At 41.0% G+C, this 17945-nt stretch overlaps 1 protein-coding gene across 2 annotated transcripts in view; it reads left to right on the top strand.

Annotated features, from left to right (window-relative positions):
• FSIP1 (fibrous sheath interacting protein 1) overlaps window positions 1–16899 on the top strand; it is a 74957-nt gene extending 58058 nt beyond the window's left edge. Inside the window, exons 12-14 of one of the 2 annotated variants that reach the window (XM_083744686.1) lie at window positions 5450–5957; window positions 7856–7914; window positions 16800–16899. In XM_083744686.1, coding sequence (XP_083600812.1) covers window positions 5450–5957; window positions 7856–7890 — 543 coding nt within the window. In that variant the 3' untranslated portion in view covers window positions 7891–7914; window positions 16800–16899. Of the gene's footprint in view, window positions 1–5449; window positions 5958–7855; window positions 8086–16799 lie in introns of those variants that run through there. The other variant, XM_083744685.1, reaches the window with a different exon arrangement.
• The last annotated feature ends 1046 nt before the right edge of the window (window positions 16900–17945 follow it).

Raw genomic sequence — 17945 nt, 5'->3', positions numbered from 1 at the left:
CAGGATTTATCCTATAGACTCATGCAGCTGAGGAATTCAGCTAAGCTTTAAAGACCCTCAGGTAGAAAAAGGCATCTGGGGTCAGGGAAATACCATGCTAGTTGGCTGCAACTTACATAAAGAGAACGCTGCTGGAAAGATCATTAGGAAGCACCCAACACAGCTGACAATGAATGATATTTTCTCTCTCTCACTCTCAGCATTAAAAAGTGTAGCATAGCACACAGAGGGACATTGTCCTGTTAAAAATTAGGAAGAATAAGGAGTACATTATTTTAATAGGACCCAGACTACAGAACAAGTCCCCACTGCAACAGTAATGTTTCAGCAGGCATGTATGTCTTATTAAATATTTCAGTTTATTTATTAAGGCCTCCTCCCACAGTTGGGCACACAATAAAATATAATTAATCATATAACAACACAATAAAATATAAATTCATTGAAACAATAGGAACAACTAAAGCCAAAGCCACGGCTTTAAACCAAGCCATGTACAAACACATTCAGCTCTAACCCTTTAAAAAAGCATGGGCAAATGGTAGGCCTGTGCTTGGCACTGAAATGACAGATGTTTTGTGTAGTGTCAAACTAGGACTAGGGAAACTCAGGGTCAAATGTTCTCTAAGCTATGTTGCTGAGTGATCATTGGCCCATCAGTGTGACTCAGCCTAACCTATCTCAAAGGGCTGTTATAAGTATTAAATGGGTGGCAGAGAAACACATATGCCACCTTGAGCTTCTTACATGGAAAGGCATAAGAAAAAATGTAATAAAATAAGTAAGAGGCAAAGCTCTTAGACCCAACCAAGGCTTCTGAGAGTGGATGGGAAAGGAGATATGATTTTAGCTTGTTCTTAGTTCCCAGTCAGCTCAAGAGGGTTGAGGAACCATTTGGAACGGCATAGGAGGTATATATGGCAGACATCAGGAGAAATGAGTGGAAATCATATCTTGCTTTCTGCTCATGGAAGCCTCTCTGGAGCCAAGATACAATTGCATACACCCCAATGGCAATAAACAGGACCACTAAATATTAATCTCTCTCTTCTGAAGATCCTGAAAGCATCACTGTTAGTTTTACTACTCAAGTTTTATTACTGTTTATCACTTCTGTAGTGGTATGCAAGTCATGAGGCGGGCCATGGAAATAACACAGCCCTTCTGCTGTCCAGAAATCATACAGTTTTCAGTAAATTAACAATACAGGAATGGTAGTGGTGGGATTAAGGAATGGCAATGAGTATTGGTCCTTTTGCAACCTTTTTCCCCCTGATGAAGGGTTTTTAGCAGCTGTGTGAAAAGTAAAATTATAAGCAGGTAAAGATTTACCCAGCATGGAAATGCAGCAGTGAGGAGAGTCACCTGCTGAATAATGTAGCCTGCATATAATGTAGACTGTGAGGGATTCTTCTTTCTCTGGAGTAACAGAAGTGACTTCTCACAGATCACTTCTATGACCCAAAATTCCACAAATTTCCTTGCTTGCCTTTCCTTTTTTGCCTGCTGTGGGGAAACGCCAAGTCCTGCTTGTCGTGGCTGGTGGATTAGGGCAGCCTTCTTCCATTTCAAATCCTTCAACTCCCATCAGCTCCAGCCAGCACAGCTGCGATGGAAGCTGTGGTCCAAAACTTTTGGAGGGCTCCAGGTTGGGGGAAGACGGCTAGGGGGTGCAAGGGGAGCCGTGAAATCAAGTCCCACTGGTTTTAATGGCAGGATGAAGCATGTGCTTATATCTCCCCCGTTGAAAGCAAAAGTGCTTGACTTTGGCAGGATCATGCCCCTTATTTGGCCTGCTGTAAGAATCCATCTTACAATGCGGGTGGCGCTGTGGGTTAAACCACAGAGCCTAGGGCTTGCCGATCAGAAGGTCGCCGTTTCGAATCCCCACAACGGGGTAAGCTCCCGTTGCTCGGTCCCTGCTCCTCCCAACCTAGCAGTTCGAAAGCACGTCCAAGTGCAAGTAGATAAATAGGTACCGCTCTGACGGGAAGGTAAACGGTGTTTCTGTGTGCTGCTCTGGTTCGCCAGAAGCGGCTTAGGCATGCTGGCCACATGACCCGGAAGCTGTACGCCAGCTCCCTCGGCCAATAAAGCGAGATGAGCGCCACAAACCCAGAGTCGGCCACGACTGGACCTAATGGTCAGGGGTCCCTTTACCTTTACCTTTACCTAAGAATCCATCACCTCAGTAACAATATTGATGCTACAGCAGGTTCGTTATTTAAGCAGGTCCTTAGCATCCCTTAAACCCTTGAACATTAGGATAGCTGCAATACATTTCTACTATCAAGTGTTTAAAATGAAAAAAAGAGAGATTCCCTCACAAACGTAACTCAATATTTTAATTATTTGTCCAAATGTCAGCCTGTGTGCTGATTGCCTCAGCTGATTTACTTCTTGACAAGAAATATTTGTATAAGGACGCCAGCAAGAAATATGAGAAGAAAGGAAAGCCCTTAGGGAGGTTTGAAGAGTTCTTTTATGGCTAAATCTACTGAATAAGCAATTGTAGCTGGACACAGAAGAGAAAAATCAACACACTATACTTTGGAAAATTACATACGAAACGTAAGCACATTTGCTTGGAGTAAGGATGGATATGGTAACTTAAATTGGTGATGGACTCTATTGCCACTACACTCTTGCAAAACTGGAATTTTATTTTTTATTGGAAAAGTGAACAAATGATGGGAAGAACTAGTAACTTAAAGCCATTCCACTTGGCGCTACTAGAAGGAATTCACAGGTACTTGGCAGTACAATATTTTCATGAAAGGGAAATATATTGTTAAATTTTTGCCCATCCAAAGGTTTTGAAAGGCCTTCTCACTCAAAAGTGGCAACCCTAGATGTACAGTAATTTATCGTATTATTTTCATAATAAAACATGAGGTCATTGTTTATACTGGTATTTCAAGAAGTGAAATACTTCTGTATATTATGGAGTAGTGGCTTTTTTGTTTGTTTGTTTAACATATTTATTGACCAAATAATAATAATAAATTATTATTATTATTATTTATACATACATACATACCCCGCCCATCTGGCTCGGTTTCCCCAGCCACTCTGGGCGGCTCCCAACAGATTAAAAACAGAATAAAACATCAAACATTAAAAACTTCCCTAAGCAGGGCTGCCTTCAGATGCCTTTTAAAAGTCAGGTAATTGTTTATTTTCTTGACATCTGATGGGAGGGCATTCCACAGGGCGGGTGCCACTACCGAGAAGGCCCTCTGCTCTCTTTAAGAGCAGTCGTTATTTCTGTGTGAGTTTTCTGTCGATCCATAAGTTAATTGGTCAAATGTTTACTAAAATGTGTCCATCACTTACTGAGAGCATGGCCCAACTTAAAGTTAAAACTCAATTTCACTGTGATAGTTCACTATGTGCATAAATGTCTTCCATTGAAGCCAAGGAAATTAAAACGTTTAGGCTGGATGGTGTCCCTTTTGGCTTGCCGTAAGAATTAGTTACAAATCTGTAAAACTCAGACTTCTGCTTCTTAGCACTGGCAAGAGGGAATATCTGATTGGCGCATGAAATATGTATTTCCTCCTTTTGGTATCTTAGTCAGAAACAGGACCTTTTCTGCATGATGCCTGACTTGTGGAATGTCCTAAATGGGTACATCTGTCAGACTCCATATCTTCTGGTGTTTAAGCAGGTACTTCAAACCCACCTATTTGCCTGTATTATTGTTATTAGTTAATTTTTTTAAAAGCTTTACATCTGACAACAAATTCAAGTTGCAGGCTGATCCCAAAACAATGATTAAATTAACCATCTGTAAATTGACCAGCCATTGGGTTTTGATCATTGCTACGTTGGATTGTTTAGTTGATTTATTGATGCTGTAAGACTTCGTGGATATGAATTAAAGCCTTTATTCCTTTCTAAGCCAGATTGTTAGCCACTTTGAATATAAAGAATAAAGTGAGTATCTAGGCAGATAAAGGCACAGCCAATAGATCTACCATAGCTTTAATAATCTCTTCAGTAGACCATATGAAAGGGTGACTGAAGCTGTGGTTGGGCTTCCGGATGCTTTCTGCCTCACAAAGTCACATTATTGTCCCCTATATTTTCCACAACATATAGAGCGCAACAGGCTGAATGGTAACGTTTGTAACAATTTTTTTACTGGTTACTTCCTAACATACAAATCAAGTGCAGGTTGTACACCATCCTTAAGCAAGGTATATAACCTTTTTAATTAAAACCAATGCAGATATATTTCTTCCTTTCTTTATACATTCTTGTTTGATTTCATATATTACACAGTCCTCGAATGTGATTAAGGAAAGGTCCACAGAATGTCATGGACGATACAGTTGATGAGGTTGGCTAGCATTGGTCGCAGACACAGGCAGGCTGGCTCAGGCAGCTGGGTTGGGCAGAACAAGGTTTCCGAATGTTTCCTTGTTTCACATTCAAGGACTGTGTAATATATGAATTCAAACAAGACAGTATTAAGAAAGGAAGAACTATATCTGCATTGGATTTAATTAAATAGGTTATATACGGTACCTTGCTTAAGGATAGTATATGGTGTTCATGCTGGACTTGATTTGTATGTTAGGAAGTAACCCATAAAAAATTTGTTACAAACATTACCATTCAGCCTGTTGCGCTCTATATGTTGCGACTATTGCATCTGCGTAACAAGGTATTGTATTTGTTTTGACCCTATATTTTCCACTCACATATGCAGGCATCTCTGCATTGGCCATTCTTACAATGTTCAGCATTCATATTAGGATCTTTGCACAAACATGCAATCCTTCACAACCACATTTGGAAACTAGGAAGGAGCTACATACTACAAGTGCACAGGGCCAGCCATTTCTGCTACCATGACTTTCCTTTTTCAATGTTGCAGTTGCAGGAAATGGCTGCGGTGGCCCCTTTGTAAGTAGCAGCATAAAAAATTGACCTCACTTCATGTGGCCGTGTACCCAAGTGTATGACTGGGTGAATAGCAGCTTACACTGCCACTGCTCTCACTAGGCCTCTAAAATGTCACTTAAGGACTATTGTGAGTGCTGCAGTGTGGTGGGCTAGGAAACATTGACTCCATTGTGGCTAAGGTATTAATGCTGTTACAATTAGTCCAGTCATGTCCTCACACAATCAATAGGACATTTGTGTCTAATTCTGTGACCGGTTGCTTCCCAAAAGCTCTTCAGCTCAGGCTGGTAGCAAGTTGCTGCAGGTATTATTATTTTTTTAATCCACAGGTGGGAGGTGTATTTCCAGTTATAGATCATATTAAAACATTCTTGGTTCATTGTCTGGTACTTTTCCTTCATTCTGGAGCCTGGTTTATGCTCTTTGGCATCAGAGATCAATGCTTCCATTATTTCTGTGTGTCGTCAAGCTGTTTTATGAAGGCATTATTTATAGTTATATTTTGACAGGGAGAATTTTTCCCTTGTTTTTCCAGCCAGATGTACTACCTTGTCTCTCAGAAGAGCAGCTTAATGCCCTTCTGGAAGAATGTATGCAAACCCCAAGAAGAGTAAACAGTCTTACCTTGCCAAAATCTCAGGGATCCTTTCCTGAACGAACAAGTCTCTGTTGCAACACAGCTAAAGACATCATTCCATCAGATGATGCCCAAAGTGTGGAAAAGCTGGCAAACCCAGAAATGATGGATGCTCAAGATAATGATACATGTTCAAAGGAAATGATGGAAACCTCTGACTGTAATCTCAGCAGAGCACTGGATGAATCTCACCTGTTAGAGAAAAAAGAAAATGAGAATCAAGAAAGCCAAGAGGAGGAGATTGTGCATGCCAGTAGCTCTGAGGACTACTTCATGTCAATAGCCCTTAGCACAGAGAGGCTGAAGAAACCTTCTTTTCTTGATGAACCTTTTTATTGTGTCAGCACGAACAATGAGCCATCCACAGATGTCAACATTCCTAGCATACCATTGAAAACCAGAGGAGGTGAGGTTCTTAATAAACCATTGGAATAGGCTTTTGATTGTGATTTTAAAAACCCAAGCAGGTTCTCATCAAAGGTATGCACTAATGTATTATGATTATACTGGTAGGGCAAAAAAGCCCTTTCATAAGGCACAAAACGATGCCAGAAATAACACAAAATTTCAAAATGTTTTCTGACATTCTTGAACTGACATAAATAGCTGTGAGATTAGTTCTCAGGAAAAGCACTAAAAATAATGATTGATTATGTCAGCTGGCAATAAAGTTGGATACACAGATGAATTATCTCTTTAATAATATGTAAACCTGTTTCTTTTGTTCATTGTGTCGATAAAATGTGTAAAAGGTTGCGGAAAAGGTCAACTGACTGCATTTTTTAAAAAAAGGAACTGGTAGCATTGCTCAATAATAAACAGAGGTGATGGATATTTCTAGTTAGAGATCATTTTAAAATTTTATTGGTTTAGTGTCTGGAAGTTTTCCTGTGTTGCCCAATAATATTAACAAAGGGTGGAAATACATTGTCTCTCTATTCTGAGCATACCACTGTAATGCACAGGAGTCCTTAGAAGTCAATTAATGTGTATAAATTGGCCAGGCTTCTCTTTAGTTGTGGCAAAGTGTTTTGAGTGCTCATCAGTCATTTTGACTTTTCTAACTGAAGCCTCTGCTGCTGAATGACACTTGTATGAAGAATGCATTTAAATGTATTTTGTTGTTGAGTCTTTTTAACTTTATGTACCACCTTGAACTATCCAGGCAAAGAAAAGTAGAAGAAATGCAAGACATAGAATTCTCTCAAGATTTTGGCAAAGCTCCTATAAAGCAACAGGCAGATTAGATGCTACAGTAAATATGTGGTTACTGCCCCCCCCCAAAATATATCAGTGTCTAGCACCCCTTCTGCTTCCCTAATGTCTCTAGTACATCTAGGGATGGTGTTGGACCAGCATGACCAATGGTCAGGGATGATGAGGGGATGACTGAAACATCTCCTGTGCTATGGCTATTCATATAGCAGCAGTTGACTTTCCCAAGTTAGAATATGGGTGAGCAAGGATTTCCTAGGTCAAACTCCAGTATTCTATCAAAAGAAACATTTACTTGGGATACAACAATATTTCTTAGCTAGACATGCCAAATTTTCATAATGTAGTATCTTTGTACCCATCTAGTGGCCATCATGATTAAATGTTTGGGATTTGCCATTTTTAGTAGACTGTAAGGAATTATGTGACAGCGACTCAGACATACAAGCTAGAAAGCAGATGAATTTTGCATAATATATGGTATGGAATAAGTGGGTGGAGATACGTTTTTCTTCCTTTCTCTTAATACTTGAACTTGGGGCCATCCAAGGAAGCTGAATGTTGGAATATTCAGGATAGGCAAAGGAAAGCACTTCTTCACAGTGCATAGTTAAATTATTTGCTTCTCCAGGCGGTAGTGATGATCACTTGGATAGCTTTAAAAGAAGATCAGGCCAATTAGAACAAGGCTTTCAACTAGCCACTATGTTCTACCACCTCTTTTGGAGGCAGGATGCCTTTGGACACCTGTTGCTCGGAATCCCAAAGTGTGCTCTGGTCTTGTTTCCTGGCTTCCCATTGGCATCTGGTTGGCAAATACCCTAGGCCAGGAATAGTCAACGCGATGTCCTCAAGGTGTTGGACTCAAACTTCCATCAGTATAGCCAGTGTTCTCAGTGTTCAGGGATGATGGGAGTCATATTCCATCAACATTGGGAGGGCGCCATATGATTACCCGTGGCCTAGTCTGTGGCCAACAATGCCCAGAGTGGGCTGACGGCAGCAATAACATCCAGCTGCTTTTTTCATTTATACTTCTGAATACTGTAGGCCTTTCAATAAGCCAAGAATGGTTTTATTTCTGTACAGATGAACTGAAAGATGAAGACATGACTGAAGAGTAATATGCTGCCACCTTCACTGCATTGGTAAAGTCTATTTCGTTGGTTATTGATTTACTTAGTTAAGATCATTTCAGAAATCATCCAGATCTGAGCCATAAAAGCTTATTATTCTGTGAAAATGTTTTTCCTATAGTAAATGCTTTTTGTCTTACTTTCCTGTGGCAATTGGACTTCTAATTAAAAAAATTATCTGTTTACTTGATTTCTGGAAGCAGCATCAATAACTTGCATGCATGTTAATGGTTTTTAAAAAAAAAAAAATCCCAAAGATGTGGTTTTAGGTTCCTTTACCTGATTTCTAATTATGAAATTTTGAAGAGTCTTAGGAAATAAACTACATGGCACTGTATGCCTAGGTTCTCACGATGCATGCAGTATAGCAACAGCTTTTATGTAACTGAGACATAAGTCCGCATTCCTTACAGTGAGCCATATTTAAATATCAACAGAATAAGTCTTTGGCAGATTCATCTAAACAGGAGGCATGCAGAGAATGGGATGCTCAAACATACCTCTGTTTTCTGTTTGAAACTTGATTCCCTGCTACTTATATGAATCTGGACATGTTCATTCTTGTGTGTTATGTGATGATGATTTATTAAAAAATCTGAGCGGGGAAGAACTGCAAAATGCTACCATTAGTTTTATGTTTGCTTTTGTGGTTTGTTTATTTATTTATTACTTTTAAAACATCTACAGTGACTAGTCACTGTGCAAAATTGCACCACCACCACAAAGGCATGGGCCCTGTCCACAGGTTTATCATCAAAGATTAGCTCTAGTCATGCCTTAGCATAGTGTCAATGTACAGGCAGCTGTGCAAAACTGTGGACAGGGAGTCATATTAAATTGCACATTGTAACATACATTCTGTTAGAAGTAAAAAAATAGTCTGCTACTCAGATGCACATTCCATTTATCCTGACACCAATAACGCATGTGTGAAAGCCTGTTAGTCTGGCAAATCTTGTAGGGAATTGCTCTGCCCTTTCAGCATAGAGTAAAAAAGAAGATAGGGATTGATTTAGCATTCATTAATCATTACAGTGGTACCTCGTGTTACATACGCTTCAGGTTGCATACGCTTCAAGTTACAGACTCCGCTAACCCAGAAATAGTGCTTCAGGTTAAGAACTTTGCTTCAGGATAAGAACAGAAATCGTGCTCCGGCGGTGCGGCAGCAGGAGGAGGCCCCATTAGCTAAAGTGGTGCTTCAGGTTAAGAACAGTTTCAGGTTAAGAACGGACCTCTGGAACGAATTAAGTACTTAACCCGAGGTACCACTGTACTAATCATCCATACTGCGTTGTTCAACAATAATTAGAAACCTGAGCCCCCTGCCTGTAGGTTTACAATCTGCAAATTACAAACAAGGGAGTAAAGGGGAGAATATGAGCAAGCGGTTGTTGAATAGCAATAGGATTATAATAGATTGTGCCTTGTCCTCAAAGGCGATCGTGCGAGAAGAGCACAGTGGGTCTACTATGAAGGGTATTTGCACTGAAATATCTTGCTGATCAGTGCCTCCGCCTGCAGCTGAGTGGGCATTGCTTTGGAAGCAACCACCTAGTGGCAAGATGTCCCTGATAAAAGAGGAGCAGTAGTGCTGCAGTGCCATGGCTGTAGACATTTGCTCTGGAGATCAGAGAGTCTGGCTATACATACTTCTAATATGTAGGCAAGCCCACTCCCATGGCACATCTTTCTAAACCTTGACCCTTGCTGACCACCACTAATGATTACAGCAACTGAGGTTTAATTTTAAGAATAGATTTATGTATTGGTGAGGGGTGGGCAGCCTTAAGTCTCTCTGCTTAGCAAACAAGGTTGGCGTAAGGAACACAACCCAAGAGGAGAGATGCCAGGTGAAGGAGCTGATATAACAGGCTTCGGGCACAAGTGCAAAGGAGCAGGTTTAAACCTGTTGGTACAGGATGTCCCAAGAGCAGGGATTGGTTCTGGCAGATCAGCAGAAGCGCACGTGGCAGTCTGACTAAGTAAAAGAGCAAGAAGCAGACACCGACTTGTCTTGTTTTAATAATAGAAACAGAAGCCTGGCAGGCAAGCAGCAGAGCGGGCTGCAGAAGCTGCTATGCAGAACCGATGTCTGTTTAAACAGCGGCAACTGTAAATCCAGAAGTGGCCAAATACTATTGGTTGAACAGACTGATTCTGTTTAGATGACAGTGGAGGCTAGAGCTCAGTTGCATCTGGTACAATCTCTTAGCACACAGTTTGCAGTAACCACATGCCGCTCAGGCCCTGCTGCAGCCTGATCAACATGGGGGCAGAGCCTAGAAGCTTGCCATGGTTTCTAGTAATGTGGGCACCTTTGTAGCTGCCTAATCCTGCCAAACTTCCTCTTTCTCTGGTGGTCTTTTATATCCTTTTTAGCTGTAATAGGATTATGTGCAGCATAGGCTTTTCTTTCACTGTCCCATTTTTGAGCATCTGCAAAGCTGCTAAGCAAGCCAAAGTAAACACGTTCCTTAAATCAAAAATCACTGCATGCCAATATTCATTTGCCTTAATATTACACCTGGTTAGACAAGACAACTTGGCTGTGGTTAGATAACTCTGCCATACAGTGACATTACTGTCAGAAGTTCTGACTGTAACTACAAGAGGCTGCCACAAAGCAACTTCTTATTGACCCAGTTTTGGATTCCTCAATGTTAGGGTTAGCATAGGCTGCTGAAACAAGTGAAGCAGGTATCACTATATACCCTTTCAATATACCCCCCTCTTCTTCTACCCATACCTGTTCAGATGTCTTCACATTGTCATATAATCCCTCCTTTGATGAATTTTACCACTTACTTATGACATGATCAAACTTACTAAGGACCTAAATTTCAGCAATTAGGTCCTCAGCAAGGACAACTGATATTCAGAATTATAGGTAAAGGTAAAGGGTAAAGGGACCCCTGACAGTTAAGTCCAGTTGCGAACGACTTTGGGATTGCGGCACCCATCTTGCTTTACTGGCCGAGGGAGCCGACGTTTGTCTGCAGACAGTTTTTCCGGGTCATGTGGCCAGCATGACTAAGCCGCTTCTGGCAAAACCAGAGTAGCACATGGAAACACTGTTTTTTGACCGTGAAAAGTTAAAGTGTGGCTTAAATTCGTGACCTTACAAAAATTGGCTTTTACGATATTGCTGCTGAAACAGTAAAATGGAATGAGTGTGAGTGCCTGCAAAATTTTAAGGGAGCAGCTTATATTCGGGTATTGTCTTTTCTTCTTTGAATTATAAAGGTGCAGCTTATATTTGGGTGCGGCTTATATTTGGGCCACTACGGTAATTGCTAATGATTTTTCTTTTATGGTACAAGCACAATATCTGTGCAGGCCAACTTATAGGCAGCAGGGGCATTCGCTCTGAGGCAATCTCTTGTGTCTGTTGGTCCCAATTCCCGGCAATTATGCCCAGGACTGCAGTTTCTTTTGTAAGGAGGGTAGTCTTCCCATCACCCCCACAATTTTCCTAATTTCCTTTATCACACTTTTCAAAAGCACACAGAAGCCATTCTAGAGCGAGACGCAAAATCAGATTTCTCAAGTGTGCTCTGCTTTCAACTCGCCTGCACTTTTCTTTTTTCTTTGTCTGTTCAGCTGCCATGTCTCATGTAGGGGTGATCAAGTCCTCCGGAAATGAATAGGCAAATTTGATTGTTTTCTCCCCAGTGAGTTTGCACATTTTTAATGCTGACTGAAAGTGAGAGGGTTCAGTTTCCCCCCTGAGAAATGTCTCTTCATGCTTTCATGAGAAAAACCACGTTTTGAGTAAAATTCCCACCCCACCCCTCACTTTCTGCTCCTGTACTTCCCTGAAGCACTTTGCTCTCTGTTGCATATTTCTTTTTCTGATTTCTCTGGCTGCTTCCTCAGTCTGCTTTGGCTGTTTCAGGCATGGTATGCTGGCCAAAGGTGTCCGCCTCCTATAGGATAACGCCCCGGATCACAACTCGCATGTTGCTCAGACAGAAGCACGGTCCTGTGGGTACGAAATCCTTTCTCATCCCCCTTATTCTCCCAATCTCGCACCATTGGACTTCCAATGGTGGTTCTGTTCTGCTCATGCTTTGTTTTTCCTTCTGCTTACAGCACGGGGGCATGGTCTCCACTGAGCAACATTTGCCCTTACTCTAACTTTCTCAACTTTGTAGCGTTATACAGGCAGTGACCTGTCCATTTTAGGCTCATTTAGTTGACATGTGAACTCCAATGCCCAGGTCCTTTTTGACCCAGTAGAGGGCAGAATAGGGGCAGGGGACTGGGAACAGAGGCCCCTGCGAAATGGTCCCTGCCTATAATATGTTTGAAACACTTTGCAGACGATCATTGTCCTCTTGTTCTTGAAACGACTCTGCCTTCCACATACAAGTGTCCCCTGCAGACCACATGAGATCTCCATTCTTATTTTGACTGAGTTGCCCGGAATAGCCTATAGCCTCTCTGGCAATGTGTGTTTTCCACTGTCCCTGATATAGGCACCAAGATGCAGGCAAAAAACGTAGTTGGACAACATTGGGTCAAACCATGGTACTGACTGGCTCTGCTTGCACCACAACGGTGGTCCTCTTAGCACCCAAGGCACGGTAACCATGCATTTCTCGGTCTTGGTCCCTGGGTGGTCAACAGAGAGGCAGGGCATTGAACTTTGCTAGGGTGAATGTGCCATGGGTGTATTGCTTGAATTTTAGCTGGATATGCACGTGTGCAAAATTGCTAAGCGTGTAGAAATAAACAAATGGACTCAAGAACGCAAGTTGGGCCTGCTGGTTTAGGCCAATGGCCTATCTAGTCTATCATCCTGTTCTCCTATGACCCCTACTGTGACCCCAAGGTCTCGCTCCTAGTCGGTCACCACCAGTTCATATTAAACTCAAAAATCCCAGATGCTGCAACCTTTCTTCACATTGCTTCCATCACAAGAGAACTTTACAACGACAGCATTTTTTATATGTAAGATGTTACTCATAAATGCCATATGTTTTGTCTAACCACAGAAGCCTGCCACAAGGCAACATCTTCCCATTAAGCCAGATCAGTGCCTCAAGTTCCTGTTTTCTTGTCTTGTTCCAGGCCATGGGAGGAAGCAGCTTAGCATGTCAAGCACATTTCATTATTTCCCTTTCCTTCACTTTTGCCTCCTTCACTGCCCGTAACCTGTTACTCTTGTAAGCACATGAGGCCACCGTCACACCAAACCTTAAAACATGGGATTACTTGCTACAGAGAAATAGCAGCCAACCTGGGCAAAAGGTATTCAATCTGAGTTCAATCCAGCCCTCTGGACATACAGTCAAGTAATTGGGTAATAGTCTCAATCTTGAAATCATCATCATCACCACCACCACACCTTTTTCCCTGATGGGAACTCGAGGTGTCTGACAGCTAAAATGGAAACAGCTAAAAACTTAGAAAAAGAGCGATCATTAAAGAAAATTAAATATTAATAGAATATATATGTGATATTAAAACATACAGAGCATTAGAATACGATAAAACTTCAAACATTAAAAACTTCCCTAAACAGGGCTGCCTTCATATGTTTTCTAAAAATCAGGTAATTGTTTCTTTCTTTGACATCTGATGGGAGGGCATTCCACAGAGCCCTCTGCCTGGTTCTCTGTAACCTCACTTCTTGCAGTGAGGGAACTGCCAGAAGGCCCTCGGTGCTGGACCTCAGTGTCCGGGCAGAACGATGGGGGTGGAGACACTCCTTCAGGTATACTGGGCTGAGGCAGAAGACCCTGGGTTAAGTTCCCTGCATCCCAGGTAGATCTGGGAGAGACTCTGTGTCTGAATGCCTGGAAAGCCACTGTCGGTCAGTGTTTGGCAGTACTGAGCTTGATTGACCTGTGGTCTGACTCACTCTAAGGGAGCTTCCTGTGTTCCTACTATGTGCTACAAGATGGCTTTGGCTGTAGACCCTGAATTGTACAATCTGAATTGTACAGTGTATAATGGTATTTCTTGGCAACTCTGTGCATCATAGTTTGGATTTGGCAGGAAAGACTGTGAGAGATAGATGCACAGCCCCATCCTGTGCAGATATTTATTCAAAAGTACGTCACGCCACATTCAATGGGAATCACTCACTAATAAGCAAGTTTGAGATTGCAGCCTCAGAGAAGGCTCCCATTTTTAGGGGACCAAAAGATTCAACTGCTTGTCTTTTTCATGTCAAACATTTTTATTCAGGGGAAACAAATAGAGGATTAGAGGATTTCCAGTTGATTTTTGGTAGATGATGTTGAGCTTTTGTATAAGGATTATAGCTGAGTACTTCTTAATATTGAGAAATGTGAGGGGATGTACTTTTAACAAAAGGGAATTGTGTGGCTAATTTCTAGTAAGAACGCCTAAGCCCTGCCTAATAAACTCTGGGCTTTGCAAGCCTGTGTTTGCATATGCATGTTGGGCGATCAACGCACAGGTTATGCTTGTGCATGGCCCGATATTTGTTCCTGCTGAAGCTTCAGGAAGCTTTTGGCAAGCTCAGGCTGGAAAATTTGTTCCTTATATTTATATATTGAACTGATTATTTGCACACAGTGTAAGTTGCTGTACTTAAAACATGTAGGAATGTGGCCATAATGTCCAATTTTTGAACCATTTAGGAATGAAATAACCCAAAGATTTGGACATCTTCCATACACGTATTTTCTGGATAAAAGGATTACTTTAAGCAGATTTCCCTGAGCTCTGCAAATCTATTCAAACTTATTCTTAAAGGGTTTCTTTAAACTGAAACTGTAAATCTCTGTTCTAATTCATTTTGTGTACTTAATTTTTTTAAAGTAGTTCTGATTGTTATGGTACTCAAAAGTATTTTCTTCCTTCCTTCCTTTCTCTTGAGAGTGTTACATTCATGTTTGTTCTTGAACATTTCAAGTTTCTCATTTATTTACAGAGTTTTTGTATAATATTATTACACTTCTTCAGATATGGCCTTTGTGGGCACATTACTGTTGGTAATCTCTCAGTTTAAATGGGGTGACACAGTTATGGAGGGAAAATTTATATTTTAAAAAATAATCCCGGTTGAGATCTAGAGAGAGCTATTTTTTCTCAGCCTAACTTTAAGAAGTGTTTCCAAGTAGTAATATTTAGTATGAGTTAATATAATGTGATTGGCTTTTTTTTTTTTTACTAAGTGTTCTCAGCTACTACTTCTAGCTTTGACTTGTATGCCACCATACGAGCTTTAGCTGTTTTAGCTTTGACATTTTAAATGTGTGCCCTATATTTTAAAAATGTTTTTATGTTATTTCTTTGAGCCGACTTGAGAAAGACATTTGTGCCCGGAAAGGTAGCATAAAAACATATATATCACTGTTATTTCTCTCTCCTTCTTGAAGTTCTTTGCACCAATTCTGCAAGGGAGTTATGCATGCAAAAGCAACTTTCATATGCTAATGTCCTTCGTGGAATGGTAACTGCGGGTGCAGATTAGAGGTAGATGTTTATCAAGGTGCACTGCTGAATTGTGATGTACATTTGGCTATCCAGTTCTTGCCACATTTCTACCACAAAACTATGCAGGTGAGAATGAGCATTCTGAGTTGCGTAATGTTTTACCAAGATGAAGCTCTGTTTTTCATCATCTATGATACTGGGGCTTCATTCTTTGCCCAGTCAAAGAAAGATTATCAGTTTGTTCAGCTAACTTCTACCTTTTCTTTCAAGGAAAACAAAAACCTCTGACTACGTTCATTGTACACATACTGCTCAAAATTCAGTCCTATGCTAAATAAAATGCAAGCATCTCTGAGTGGGAGGTAGAACTGGGTTTATTACATCCGTGCCCCTCACTGGTGACACAGTTTTTCTATCCAGAGATAACAACTGAAGTACTGTTGAAGCAACAGCCTAAATCCTCTGCTGTCATAAACTTGGCATCAAGGTGTATTTTAACTGCTGTAGGGGAGGAAAGCTGAAAGGTATGTGTTAGGTTTTCTAAAATAACTGCTAGTAATGGGAAAGTGGGGACCGAGTGCCAAGTATTGCTATGCTTTCTGTAATAACCTCTAGCGATGATCTTAGTGAATCCAGAGGAAGAACCTAAAAGTGCCTTTCAAAAGTGCAACACAAGAAGATAGCTGGAAAAGCACAGTAGGAAAATAATATGCTTGGTCTTCATATGCCAGAAGCACAGTAGATGAGTATATTGTTATAATTTGCCAGAAACTTCTTGTGTCTCCTATATTTGAACCTGATTTAGATGGTCAGGGGTCCCTTTACCTTTTTATAAAGCTGTTTGTTTCCAGCAAAACTGCGTTCTGTGCTTCTTTATAGATGCTTAAGTGTCTGCATTCTTATACAGTGGTACCTTGGTTGTCAATCCATTCCGGGAGTCCGTTTGACTCCCAGAACTGTTTGAAAACCAAGCCGTGTGGCTTTCGATTGGCTGCAGGAGCTTCCTGCACTCAAGCGGAAGCTGCGTCAGACATTCAGCTTCCAAAAAACGTTCGTAAACTGGAACACTTACTTCTGGGTTTGCGGCGTTCCTGAGCCAATTTGTTCGGGAGCCAAGCTGTTCAACAACCAAATACCACTGTACTTGCTTACGGCAGTGTGGTGTGTTAGAGGGTACTGGATTTGGCCCAAAGATGTAATGATTCTGGGTGCACAGGCAAACTAGAGGAATGAGGAATGGCTTGAAACAATGTTATTCCTCAGAGCCTCTAAGACCAACTTGTCCAGAGACTTCTAAGCCTTTGGAACTGCCTAGATCACGTGACCTGAGGGTAAGTCTCAAATTATCGATTTCTCAATTCTATGGGAGTCTTTCTGAATTATAAACCTTATCATTACAAAAGAAACCTGGGCGCAATTCTCTACTCAAGTTATTGGACTCACAGGGTGATCTTGTGTCCTTCACTGTCTCTCCATTTAAGCTACGTCACAGGGTGATTGTGAGAGAAAATGTATACCACCCTGAACTCACAAAAGAAACAGCGATATGATAGATCATAGGAGAAGCCTACAAATGGAATGTGTAATATGGAAAGCTGTCTTCCAGAGTGAGTTACCTTTTACATTTATGGCAAAAAAAATTAGGTTAAGCAGGTATTTCTGCCCTTCCCAGAATTCAAAGTCCTGCTTATAAAAGAGGGCAGAGGAACATTCAAAGTGCTCTGTAAGAACTATAGAAGAGTTCTGTTTCATCTGTTTAGCTCCTATTTCTTGTTATTTCTTGTTATCTCAAGATGAAGTTGTGGTGGTTTGTCGAAAGTAACCAAAATTTGCTGAATAGTTTTCAGAGCGTTTTACATCAACACTCCAGCACCTGATAAGAAACAATTTGGCATCAGAGCTATTTGTATTCTGCGCAGGAAATGAGCAATCCAACCCACCATTGTCACTGAAAACTCTTCAGTGAGGTAGATTGTATGGAGTATTATTTTTCCCGTGCTGGCAAATGTTCAGATGTGATACTGAATGTTAGTGATGGACCATGGTCAATTTGTATTACTGGCTGCTTTATAAACAGAGCCATGACATTGTACAAAGGCGAAAATGATAACTTGCACCTAGGCCTGCTCCAGAAATGAAACATAAGTCACGCTTAGGCCTTTTGAAACCAGTGGCCTTATATATTCATAACTCTGGGTTGGATTATAACCTGGCTGTTCAAATAAAGAAGATTGCAGTATGATAGGTGAACTTGTGTTATTTTAGAGTAGCAGATTATTGTAAATTGTTTTTAGTGTACAATAACAAAATGTATGATAGTACTTGGGTGTGTTTCAGCAGGACTATGGATATTTCTCCTCCCTATGAGTTGCTTCTTCTATGTCCACTATAGGTCTTGAACTTATGACAGGGGAACAGCTCTTACTGTCAGAAATTTCTTCCTGACACTTCATACCACCTTGTAAAACAGCTTCAAACTCAATGTTTATACAGAGTTTGTAAGTTCCAGTTACTGCTTTGTAACTGCTCATGCTGGATTTGAAATCTCTAATATTCTCTCATCCTTCCTTTGTACTGGGCAGAGCTTTGAGGCCTCCCAGGGCTTTTGCCTGGTGCCAGTGGTGCCA

The sequence above is a fragment of the Podarcis gaigeae genome (assembly GCF_964106915.1).
Source record: "Podarcis gaigeae genome assembly, chromosome: 1".
NCBI classification, from domain to species: Eukaryota; Metazoa; Chordata; class Lepidosauria; order Squamata; family Lacertidae; genus Podarcis; species Podarcis gaigeae.
The sequence above is the reverse complement of the archived record's forward strand: the minus strand, read 5'-3'. Positions and strand labels throughout refer to the sequence as shown.